Source organism: Gouania willdenowi, chromosome 14 (assembly GCF_900634775.1).
Source record: "Gouania willdenowi chromosome 14, fGouWil2.1, whole genome shotgun sequence".
Lineage (NCBI taxonomy): Eukaryota > Metazoa > Chordata > Actinopteri > Blenniiformes > Gobiesocidae > Gouania > Gouania willdenowi.
Window position 1 is genome coordinate 33,120,526 of NC_041057.1, and position 13,090 is coordinate 33,133,615.

The window sequence follows — 13,090 nt, forward strand, 5'->3', positions numbered from 1 at the left end:
ATGATAGTGAGGAGTCTAGCCATAGACCAAGATATTTAAACTGATCAACAACTGGGACTGGTGACAAATCACTGGTGACACGTGTTTTAGATAATGTTATTTTCTTTCTTATTTATTTATTTTTTTTACAGCAACAGCATCTTTAAAATATTCTATTATATGCGGAAAAACTACAAATTTCATCATAATTGTGCCCGAGTTTGCACTTCTACGTATACATATACTAAATATGTAAGAAACCATCAAAGCAATAAGTGATATAATCAGTCCCAACAGGATATTTACTTTAAATTTCCTAGATTTTGAGACCAATTTCTATTTAATTAAGGAAAATATTATGTCATAATTTTAGGACAATTGAAGAATTTTGTAAGAATTTTGAGGGTTTTTTTTAACTGTTTAACATTAAAAATGACTGCAAAAGTGCAATAGAGGCAGCGGGAAAACTGTGAGCACCTGCAAATATTGTTGAGTTTCATTTACACAACGATTCATGTTTTCTCTATCATTTCTACTTTCACCTGTGGGCCAAATTGGATGCTCCAAATGGCCAGATTTGGCCCCCTGGGCCTTGAGTTTGACACGTGTGCTGTAGAGTTTTTGGATATTTCAGATTCTCAGACATTTGCATTATCTGTACAGGAAATAGAAAGTGAAGTGCCTAAATCTCTTATTTTACTGGGCAGTGCATGTCCAAGGCAAATACCAGTGTCAAGGGTTACTTAAGCTAATGATGCAAATATAGCAGTAGAGGTCAAACCAGGATGAATTTCAGATTGGGTGGGTGCTCGGATACCCCCCATCTTTGAAAAGTACAGAAATGAGGAAGGAGAATGTAAATTACACAGATATTAATGGAGCCTGTTAATTTTGTTCTTTTTTCCCTTTGTTCTGTTTCTTTTACAGTTTTTCTCGAATGTCAGGACACATTTCAGGAAACTGCCCTCCATTTTCTCTAAACTCTAAACACAAAACACTTTTCTCAAGCTAGCTCCACAAAAACTCGCAGTCTCTTTACAAAACGAAACTCTCACTCCAAAACCCAAACTTTCACCACAAAACTGTTGCTCCTATGGCCAAAACCAAACTTTGACAACAAAATGGTCCTCACAGCTTGCAAAAATGTAAACACTATTGGATATCTATCACACACTTCAATAAAAATTGAAAACACAATGTTCAGGGTGTGATGTTCTCAGTACCCCATCATTTGTATAGTAATCACATCTGTATAGTAATCAATAGTAAGTCACAGATTATTTTTAGGGGAACCTCATTTATTGACAACCTGTACAAACATACTTTTTCCAAAACAAATTTCAAAAGAGAACAAAAGCATACATGGGGATACATGTCACAAATTCTTACAGTAAAGAGGTTCTATGGGGTCTGTGGGGGGGCCTGTGCAGGGGCCTGTGGGGGGGCCTGTGCGGGGGCCTGTGGGGGGGGCTGTGCGGGGGACTGTGCACGGGCCTGCGCATCACGTCGTCGGGTGGGGTCAGGCCACAGGACCTCGTCCACATCGCAGGCTATGTTTTCCCTCGCCAGGCAGCGGGGGAAGAAAGCTCTGGCATGCCGGACCCAGCCTGAGTAATCCCCCACATCATCACAGGCCAGGTCCATGGCCCTGAGGAGGTTCTCTCTACTATATGGTTGCCGGTCATACACCTTCCACCGCCATGATGAGAAGAACTCCTCTATGGGGTTGAGGAAAGGTGAGTAGGGTGGCAGACATACATTGAGGAATTGTTGGTGTATATTGAACCACTCTCTTATCTGGTTGGTGCGGTGAAAACTGACGTTGTCCCAGATGATGACATAGATGGGAGGAGGCTGTGCTGGAACCAGATTCTGCTGCTCACGGTCAATCAGGATGTCCCGTAGGTCTCCCAGGAATGTGAGGAGACGCTGGGTGTTGAAGGACCCAAGGAGAGCCTGCCTGTGGAGAAGCCCTTCTGAGGTCATGGCTGCACATAGGGTGATATTCCCCCCACGTTGGCCAGGAACGTCCACAATTGCTCTTTGGCCAATTATGTTACGGCCTCTCCTCCGTCTCTTGGTGAGGTTGAAGCCAGCCTCATCCAGGAAGATGTATTCATGTTGTCTCATCATGGCGTCCAACCCCAAGATTCTCTGTGGAAATGAATAGAGTATGGGTAGTGTCACAGAAGGAGTACTACAGTACACTGTGGGCTACTGTGCAGTACAGTGAGCTTGTACACCCACTGTACTGTGAACAATCAACATTGTATACCCGTATGTATACTTACTTGCACATACTGGAAACGTAGCTCTTTGATTCTGTCCGAGTTACGCTCAAAGGGAACTCTATAAGCTTGCTTCATGCGTAGCTTCTGGCGACGGAGGACTCTGTCTATGGTGGCCAAACTGACTCTGTCAATACCTCCAAAATTTATGTTGTCAGCTATGACTCTCTCCTTTATTTCCCTGAGTCTGATGATGTTGTTTTCCCGGACCATGTCCACAATGAGGATCTCTTGCTGTGCTGTAAATAGGGGAGCCCTTCCACCATGATGTGGCAATCTTTCAACCCTATAGAAACAAATATGCTTTCACTCTTCAAAAAAAGACTTACAATCTACAATACAAACATCAATGGAAATGTCCAGTCTCCCAAAGCAAACGTAATGTGGTGAAACCAATTTAGATTGTGGGCTACAAACATTTAGACAAAGTAACTACAGTACATACCTGTTGTGTTGTCTGAATGCCCGAATTATGGTGGACACTGAGAACCTGCTGAGGTTGGGTTGGACTCTTAGTCCAGCTTCTCTCAGTGACATTCCATGGACAATGACATGGTCAATGACAGTAGCTCGCATTTCATCTGTGATGATTGTACGTGGTTGTCTTGCTCTTCCTCCTTGCACTCCTCCTCTCCCTCCTCGCCCTCCTTGGCCTGCTCCTCGCCCTCCTCTGACACGAACTCCGCCTCTGTACATTCTGTTGCCGTTTGGCACCTTCAGCAAACTGTGCATTCTAAACTGGCCTATATAGGTGTTGTCACATCATTGGCAGGTGTCTTCAATTTTGAGTCGTTGTGCATTCTCAAGCGGCCAATATGGATGGTGTCACATGTGTCTTCAATTTTGAGTCACAGTGTTTAAGCAATGACACCCGTGCTTTCATTGTGTTCAACTTTTGATGTCTGAGTCTACCATTTTGCATTGTGTGAGCAAAAGTGTGTTTTAGCAAGTGTGAAAGTGTTTAGCATAAGTGTGAATGTGTTTAGAGCAGTGCAAATGTGTTTAGAGTTCTGCAACATGTGTTTTGGCAAATGCAAATGTGTTCAGAGTTTTGTGAAATTGGAGATTGAGGTGAAATGTGTTTATAGTTAAGCCAACTAGAGGCCAGATTTATTAAAGTGTTTAGGCAACTGGTCATTGTGCTCAGAGATCTAGAAATTGTGCTTTAGCAATCGAGAAAAACTGTAATAGCTCAATTGAGTATTTATTTGTATTGTCCATTTCGTTTATTATAGTTTATTGGATTTTGCATTTGTTAATGAAGAATGGTCGTAGGACTTTACAAGCCGAGGGTTCTTCTTATCCGCTGTGGAACCAACGGATAGGATTAGTTTTGTATTTAATTTTTTTAAATTATTTAATTTTTTTCCATTATCCATCATTCAAATTCTATTAAAAAAATCAAATAAATTAAAAAGCTACCCAATCTTTCTTTCTTTTTTTGTCTGCACACTTTTTTTTGTCAAAGGTCAACACTACAAGAAGTGTAATCATTTTAAGACAGCAATGCATGTTTTGTTAATGCAATTAAATAAATGAATTTATTTTATTGCATTATTGTGACCATCACCAGCCCTCCCTAAGGAAGGATAAGAAACACTTCATTATAAGGAGGATATGAAAAATGAGGGCAGTGTTACACCTGGGTGAGTGAGCGGTGGGGAGGGGGAAAGAAACAGGGAGGAGAGACTCAAGGCAGGAAATGGAAAGGGTGTGGAAGAACTGATTATTTTAAAGAGAGAGTGAGATGTGAAGTTGTAGTTGTGTATATTGTTGTGTAATCAAGCCAGTCTGGTGACCAGTGTGAAGTTTAGCTATAATGGTGGTGGCTGTGGACACAGGGAAGGAGTGAGGGGTAAAACCTAAATCAGGTATTTGGGATCAACGTGTCTAAAGTTAAGCCCAGTATGAGTTTTATCCCACAGTCCAATTCATGCCTGTTCATCGTAGACCAATGTATGTGCAAGAATCACTACTGCAAACCCAGGCGCCGCCCTGAGCCCGAAGATGCAGCCAGAGCACCCCCCCACACACACACATGGCCAAGCAGCCCCCCAGATGCTCTCAAGATCCCAAGCTGAGAGGCAGCCACCGCCCCCCATATACTCACCCCAAGGAGCCGAGGACCCAGTGCACCCCGGCCCCAACCCCCAACCCCAAGGCCCCCCACCAACCAAATACAGGTTTTCTGTTGCTAGGCAACCAAAAGTCACATAATTAAATTTAAAAACACTTTTCTATGGTTCTGGACCTCAGGATTCTAAATATGATGCTTAGTTGACAGTAACCTTGACTGGCATATGGAAAAATCCAATATGGCCACCTGTGAATATTTAACATTGAACATTTATGATAAAAAAATGTCTTTATTTTACAAAATAGAAGCCCGACATCCCAGATCAAGGTATTCTTAATTGATCAACCAAATCAACTGTTTAATAAATGTGCCGTTGTGACATTTTGCATCAGCAAATTTAACCCTGAATTGTCTTTCTGGTCAGACTTCATTTGAATTAAAATTATTGAGATTTAATCAGAATCAGAATCAACTTTATTGTCATTGCACATGTTCCAGAGCAACAGAGCAACAACTTTCATTTCGGTTTCATCCCGTCCAAGAAAACACGAAAAGACAATCACATATACCACTTATAACATGGGGGAACAGGAGCGAGAGAACTGTGGTTCGCCACGAGAGCGGCGCCCCGTATTTAGATGAGAAATGGGAAAACAACAGAAGGAGAGGTGAGAGGAAAAAGACTGGTTTTAGACTAAATTCCCTATTGTGGAGGTAAGTGTAAAACTAGGAAAAAACCTCCTTAGCGTACATGCACAAAGCACAAACACAGTCACAGTGGTGGGTCTGGGGGTGGGGTGTTGGGGACGGGGATGAAGAGGAGGAGAGGATTTCCAGCGCCTGGGGGGAGTATTTGAGAAAAAATATTGAGGTATGAGTTGTGGTCCATATTGTCCAGCCCTAGACATGATTACTACTACATGTTTGAGTTGGAGATGGATTGTATTGTTAATGCTTTCAATGAGTCTGGATGAGGTTGTTGACTGTGTTGCTGCTTCTCTGTCTTTGCTCTAACTGTATGCAAAGTGTGTGTGTGTTTGTGTGTGTGTGTGTGTGCCTCAAAATGAAAATGAAAAGGTGGCTTCACATTACTCTAGTCTCCACTGACATACAGTAAATAAATAGCAGTTCTGTTGCAGGGGCCAATCCATACATTCAGGTAAACGGCTTGTTTGAACATGAATATAAACACACAAAGGAGGAGGATTGTGTGTCACACTCACAATCCACCACTCCTTTCACTTTACATAGACATTACTGTGTAGAACAGGAAGTGGTTTCATGGTGGTTAATCCTCTTTGTTATTGACTAGAACGTTCACTCTCCAGGAAGAGCAGCAGCCTTGGGCAAAAACTTTTAATGTGCAGAGGTGAATTAAACGGATTATAACATTACTGTAATTGAGTTGCTTTTATGAGTACTTGTACTTTTTTGAGTGTATTTCTAAATCTATCATTTTAGTTGTACCTAATTATGTTTTAAAAGAAGTACAGTAAAGCTACATTTCTACAGCCAACCATTACTGAGTAAATTATTATGTTTTGTTTTTAAATGATCAACAGACATTGTGAAACTACAAAAAAATGAAATGACCTACAACAATTAAATGCATCACATCAAAGCCGACCAATCAGATTAAACGTAATGCACAGCAACAAAACAGCATTGAATGGAGGTTATTTTTTTCTAATTTTTAGAGTTTATAAATGTATCTACTTAGAGCCTGATAACCTTTTTATTTTGAATTGAATTTATTGGTGTTAGAATTGTACATTTTTTCATTTTCATTCCATTTTATTTATTCTTTTTTCATGGTAATGCAACATAAATTGGTACAACAATCCAGCAAACACAACAATAATACAATCCATGAAAAGAAGAACAGGAGTAGGATGAAGATCTTATAAACTCCTCCCCCATTCTTAACAAAAACATTACAAATTAGATGCCTCACCGATGCCAAAAGATAACAATAGCCCAGAACAGATGTAATCAACTTTCGATTTTAACAATTTTCACTTCTTTATTATTTTTTATATTTTATTTCTCAATTATTATAAAGGATTTTGCTAAAACAACAGTTGTTGTAAATTTAACAATTTTCACATTCATCTTTATACACGTTAAGTATGTGCTGTTTATACTTATATTTGAATTGAAGAATATTTGAACAACATTTTAGATCATTTTCTAGAGGGTTCCATTGTATCACACCAGATACTGATTTTTGACAAATCTTTTATTTTATACAGATGCTTTTGTGGAAAATAAAATAAGATTTGGTCTCTTCCTTTTTAAGTTTCAACATGAGATGTTTACTGTATGCAAGGGAACCGTACCAAGATTTATTACCAACAATAAACGTGGGGGTGAAAGTAACTAGTACTCTTTTACTTTCAGTACAATTTATTTGTACTTGAATATTTTATGTATGATTTCAATCAAGTACCAGTACTTCTACTGGAGTAGGAAATATTAGTATTCTTTACACCTGTGTTAATGTGCAGCAGAGGATTGGTTGTAAAACAACCTTGTAGATTTTTTTTTGATGTCATTTGTCAGTTGATTTATTTTGTAGTTGTTGATGTTAATTTTCTGTGAACTTGTGCTTTCACAAAGCTCCAGCAGGTTCATAACATCTGAATCGATGATTTTGACCAGTTAGTCGAATAGTTGGACAGTTTTAGAAGTTATTTAGTAGATATTAAATTCTCCTTCCTTTCATCTATATATGAATCTATTTTGTGTTCTAAGATGAATGAGTGAATTCCTTTGATTATGGAGTTCTGTCTCCAAGCTGCTGCGATGAGTTGGGGAGAATGTTGTAAAATTAGTCATTTTTAATACTTAGGATCACTACATCAAGGCAATCATAGCTTTGTCGCTATCGCTATATTATAATTATGACTTAGGTTTTGGAATTATCATTATTTTCCTTTTTCTAGTTTTTAAATTTATTGTTTGTTTGTTTTACTGGTGGAAATGCGCTTCCTTAGTTATTTTTTTGGGATGCCGGGGGAAAAAAATCTCAAGATTAAAAAAAAAAAGAACAAGACTAAAAAAAACAGTAATAAGAAATAACCATGTGATTTAAAAACATGTCTACAATAAGGCTTTTCACACTCGGGAACTAAGCATGCGCAACCTGGGGGGGTCATAGGTCGAGAGGTATAAAAACATAATGCTGGCGCACGTTGAGGTGTGTTGTACTGTATGTCGGGGTGTGGCAGAAATTTTAAAGTGTTGAGACGTAGCTGAACATTTTCAAGGATTATATCACAAACTTTCCTACAATGCTCTGTGCAAATTAAATGCCTATGATTTCCTTTTACCAATAGGTGGCGCTATGACTATGAATGACGGTTGGGTTAAACTATAACTCATTTTTTTGGCATACAAATGAAATCTGCTATAATTATTTAGCATCTACTTAGCTCTACAAACTCTTAATAACTTCTATAAGCGTAGCACATCATCCAAGAACAGGCTGCTAAGAGGAATATTTACATATGTAAAGATTATACTTTATTGTCAAGATTGTTTTATAACACAACCAAATAAACATGTATGTTTAAAATAAAAATCTGAATGTGTGAAGTACTTTAACAGTGCAGTGTTGGATGCAAGAAGTATCTCTATCAAAGCACGGAATCTGTGTTTGTCGGTGTTGATGATGTCATCACTGTAGAGAGTGATGATGTCAGAATTTTGCAGAAGTTCCACAGTGATGATGTCATCAGTGCCAGCTGGGAGCAAATACAATTGTCAAGGGGGCGACAATACGTCATTTTGCCATTCACATATACAATTGACCCCTTAATGGCCCACGTCACAAAGACAATTGTGGTTTTGCCTCCAGGCTAAGCCCCGCCCCAACAAAATATGTCACAATGTTTACAAACAATCAAAGGGTCTATTCTCCCAAAAATATCACATTTCTCACCAGTCCTAATATGCTTTCAAATTTTCAAGAGCTTTTGAACATGTTTAGGCCCTCAAAAATACAATCACTTTTTTTGTAAGAATGATGATAATAATAAAAACGAGGTTCATAGGTACATATGCACATAGGGTTGTTGTGCTTGGGCCCTAATTAACACATAAAGAGCCACATATTGAGAATCACTGACTTAATAACAGCTTCTCACTGATAATGTAGTGCAGTGTTTATCAAATGGGGGTACGATGGCACTACTTGAGAGAGAGAAAAATTAACAAATAAAAGCATGAAAAATGTGGGGATTTTAAAATGTGTATTTTTGGTTAAAAATAATAATCATGCACATGAACTGAAAATATAAGGGTCAGTTACATTTCTGCAGAGGTGGCAAAAGTACAAGTCTCAGTACTCAAGTGAAAGTATAGATAATTGAATGAAAAATGACTCTGGTAAAAGAAAAATAAGTATTGAAGTGGCTCCTTTACTTGAGTAAAAGTATAAAAGTAGCGGTACATGCTACTAAATGTACTTGAGTAAAAAAAAAAAAGTAAAAAGTAAAACAAATGTCCCTTAAATAATGAGGCAGGGTTTTTAAACCAGCAAATTTCATGTCTTTTATTTTTTTTTTTAAGAACTTGTAGAAAACTGGTCAATGGAAACAAGTTAAACCTGTTACATTTGAACACCTGGATAATTTAGTACTTATAATAAATACTTTTGTAGATGAAATGTGTCAAGTAAAATCTCCAAAGTAACAAGCTCATTTTTAAAAATATAAGGAGTAGAAAGTACCAATAATTGTTTAAAAAACTAAAGGAATAAAAGTAAAAAGTTGCCAAAAAAAATAAATACTCAAGTAAAGTACAGATACCAGAAAAAAGAACTACTCATCTTTAACTATTTACACCTCTGCTGGTCTGGACACAAAATATCAGTTTTGTCCCAGTTAAGCTCTGATTGTTGGTGCAGTGTCAGCTGTTGTCCTGTAGGTGGCGGTGTTGTTTCTCAGCTCACAGCCTGCTGTTTGTGGAGCTGTGAAGAAGAAGAGTGGCGGAGGGCCTTGTCCTAAAGCTAGTGTCTGTTTTTAATGCACTTCTAAAGCAGTGCAGCGTGGGACAAAGTCCGATTAAAGGCCTCAGGAAAGACCTGAGTCCTTACCGAACACAACGGAAACCATACCGAGAACCGATGAACCGTTTGAACATCGAACAGAACAACTTTTCTGTGACCAAAGTGACTCCAGTAACTTAGAAGAGAAGCACATGACCGCTAAGGTAAAGCTCGTGTTTATTACAACCAAAACACAACATTAATGCTCAATCAGCAGCACACACACACACACACACACACACACACACACACACACACACACACACACACACACACACACACACACACACACACACACACACACACACACACACACACACACACACACATATAGTGGGACTTTACAATACAATAAACTAAGCTAATGCACTTTAGTTTAGTAACGTTAATTCTAACAAAAGTATGAATAATTTAGTCATTAAAAGTTGGTTGGTTGTTGTTTGAAACGTATGCGCTGTCATTTTGTGCATTCTTATTTTTTTTAAATCCACCTGACCTCATTTTACAAGTTAACCTTTTACTGCAAAACAACAACAAACTGCTGACTGTGTTTAAACTCACTGACGCTCTATGGCAGCCGTGTGTGCGTCTTGGGGTCAATTACATTTTCAGTTTCAATTACATTTTAAATTACCCATTTTCAATTGCAATTACATTCTGATTACAGTGACCAGCAATTTTTTCAATTACAATTAAATTACATTTATTTTTTTTATCCTCAGAAGTCAAGTACAATCACGTTCTCAATTTTCTAAAGCTCAATTACAATTACTAAAAAATAAACACAAATAAGAAAGAAAAACGATACTAAATGTTAACAAAAACAAACAAGACAATTACACACAAACACATGAAATGAGAAATAAAATCACTCGATGACACAAAACAAAAAGATGTATTAAAAAAATATTTGGATGAGGTTTATGTGCCGCATATAGAACCTACAAAGTGGATAAAAAGTTACGAGAGACACAAATAACATAATTTAGTGAAGATTTTATCAAAGTATATATATTGGTATCATCCATTATTATGTTTTAGGAAAATGGGAGTTTTTTGGATTACATCGCAATTTGGAATCAATAAAAACCAAAATGAAGCCCCAACAAACACAACAAGGTCTATAATGTTAATCCTCCATTGGATCATCTGATGAGGAACACAGTATATTTACTGATAACATGACTCACTAGTATTACCAATTACAACTCATTTACAATTACAGTGACCTGCATCTTTTCCAATTATAATTAAATGACTATTATTTTTTTATCCTCATAAAGTCAATTATGATTACATTCTCAATTAATAAAGTTCAATTACAATTAATCACAGTTACTGAGGCTGAAATAAATAACCAAATAAAAGTTAACCCTCCTCTTGAGTTTGCTTCCGGTTCTATTTCATAATATTTTGTGAGATGTCTCACTATGGGATTCACATTCCCAGCAGCCCTCAGAAGCACTTTTTCTCAATCCAGCAATCCTAATTGGCTGGTGGAACTTGTCTATCAGCCAGGGACACTCCCACCTCCTATAAGAGGAAGGGGCGGATGGGCAGTTCCTCATTCAAACACCTCTTATCTCTCCTATGCACATCTCGCGTTTCTATCAGTTTTCTATCAACTGTCCACAAGCGGATCCTCAGTTTTCAGCCGAAGGATGCTGATAGGATCTACACGTTGCTAAGACCACACCAGGTCGAACCAGCTCCAGCTGTCGGCTCTTTTCTAACACTGCTGCTTTGGCGCACGTTGGCTCTGAGTGGCTTTCTCACTCCGGTGACCGCCCCGCTCCGAGCTCTGCACTGAGCTCCATGACTTAAGCACACCAGCTGTAGTCCCAGGCCTGCCTACCATAGACGCTTTCAGGCTCCTCGGCACGCTGGTCCCTCTCCCGAGCGCTCACGGCAGTGAACGACCCGGCCAAGATCCACACCACGGTATCCGAACTTCCAGAGACCAGCGATCCAGCTGCTGTCTTGAACCAAACAACCAGGACGAACCGTCTCCATTCGGATCTGTCTGGCAGGACATACGCTGCAGCTGCGCTCTCGGTCAGGGTGATGAATGTCCTCTCCCACGGCTTACCAAGCAGAACTATGTGAGGATTTTGACCCAGCGACAATGGAGGAGATATCGATCATGGCCAATGTGTGTCTCCCCACCCAGCACTGCTCTGTGCAGGCCATGGGGAAAGTGATGGGCAATGTGGCCCTTCAGGAGCGAGCATGATGGCTCAACCTCACTAAGCTTTCTGACACAGAAAAGACCGACATCCTGGATGTGCCTGTGGTCCCGGACGGGATAATTTGCCCTGCTGTGTTTTGAAAGCAGCGGCGCTGTGAAGCCAAAAAGAAATGATGAAGCTCTCCGCTTTTCCGTCCCACCTGGCTGGCGCGCAAAACCGGCTCAGCTACAGCTTTGCCGGCACAGCCTGCTCAGCGCACACAGGCGAGGAGGGAAAAGAAAATAGCCTGACCGCTCTCTTCCTCCCCCCTGGTGATGCAGCTGGATGTTCCTCATTCTCCCCCGGGTCCACAAGCACGCATTCACACACCTGTTCAAGTGAGAGTGATATGTACATCGCTCAAGCACCCTGAGGCGCAACACGTAAAAACAAAATCTGCCACAATAAGCAGAGTGGTGACAGTGTCCACTGTTTCCACTCGGCGGGAGACTTCGGCCTTCCTTGTTGGGAGCGGCTTGTCCCCCGTTATCATTCGCTTGGCCACCTATCTGGAGAATTGGCTGCTTTTGGCACAGTAGGAATCAGAGGCCAGGACACACGCGTGCTCATCACCTATCCGTTATGGGGTTCGTGATAAATGCAGAAAAGAGCATATTTTTCCCTACACAGAAGGCAAACTTCCTGGGACTGTCCCTGCGCTCAGTGCCTCTCACCGCGCACCTTTCGGCGCAGCGGGTGGAGACATTCAGTGCGTGCCTTACACTGTTTTGACCGGGCAAATCAGTTCTGTTCAGATTACGTCTTCGGTTACTCAAGTTGGTGGCTTCGGCCATCCTCGTGATCCGCCTTTGTTGCCTCCACATGAGGGAATTCCAGCTTTGGGTGGTTTCACATGGGCCTCAGTCCTGTGCGTCCTGACGCACGGAGAGTGTTGGTTACGCCTGAGTGCACTGCTGCTCTGCGCCACTGGCGGACCTCGGATTTCCTGCAGCACGGTGTCTCCATGAGGACTGTTACGTCTAGGAAGGTGATCTCCACGGACGACAGGCTGGGGTGGCGTTCATGATGGCAGGTTGGTGAGGCGCCGCTAGGACGCGGACCTCCGTTGCTCTCACATAAATTATTTGGAACTGTCAGTGGTGTTTCTCTCGTGGGGCATCATGTCATGGTGAGGACGGACAGTACCACGGTTGTGGCGTATATCAACCGCCAAGGCGGATTGCACTCTCGTCGGTTGTTTTTGCTGGCATGCAAACTGATCCTGTACAGCTACGATCGTCTCCTTTCACTTAGAGCAAAGCATGTTCTGAGGATCCTGAACGTACGCGCGAACCTGTTATGCAGGGGCTCGCTGGTGTACAGGGAATGAAGGTTACACCCACTGGTGGTGCAACAATTGTGGGCCTGTTACGGACGGGCCGAAGTGGACCTGTTTGCTGCAAGAGAAAATGCGCAGTGCGCAATATTCTTCTCCCTGCGTGGCACTTCTACTGTCCTGATATGTACA

General features: G+C 40.6%; 2 protein-coding genes across 2 annotated transcripts in view; one reads left to right on the forward strand and one right to left on the reverse strand.

The window, feature by feature from the left end:
- Positions 1-1,256: 1,256 nt before the first annotated feature.
- LOC114475744 (uncharacterized) lies at positions 1,257-3,451 on the reverse strand. Its single transcript, XM_028466819.1, has 3 exons — positions 2,713-3,451; positions 2,271-2,553; positions 1,257-2,133 (listed from the first exon to the last, which is right to left on the reverse strand). Exons 1-3 carry the CDS (start codon positions 2,997-2,999, stop codon positions 1,381-1,383), a joined length of 1,323 nt encoding a protein of 440 aa, XP_028322620.1. The 5' UTR covers positions 3,000-3,451; the 3' UTR covers positions 1,257-1,380.
- A 5,841-nt stretch (positions 3,452-9,292) lies between these two features.
- LOC114475524 (RAC-beta serine/threonine-protein kinase-like) overlaps positions 9,293-13,090 on the forward strand; it is a 31,187-nt gene continuing 27,389 nt past the window's right edge. Inside the window, exon 1 of the mRNA XM_028466410.1 lies at positions 9,293-9,558. The gene's annotated coding sequence lies outside the window, so the exon portion shown is untranslated. The remainder of the gene's footprint in view (positions 9,559-13,090) is intronic.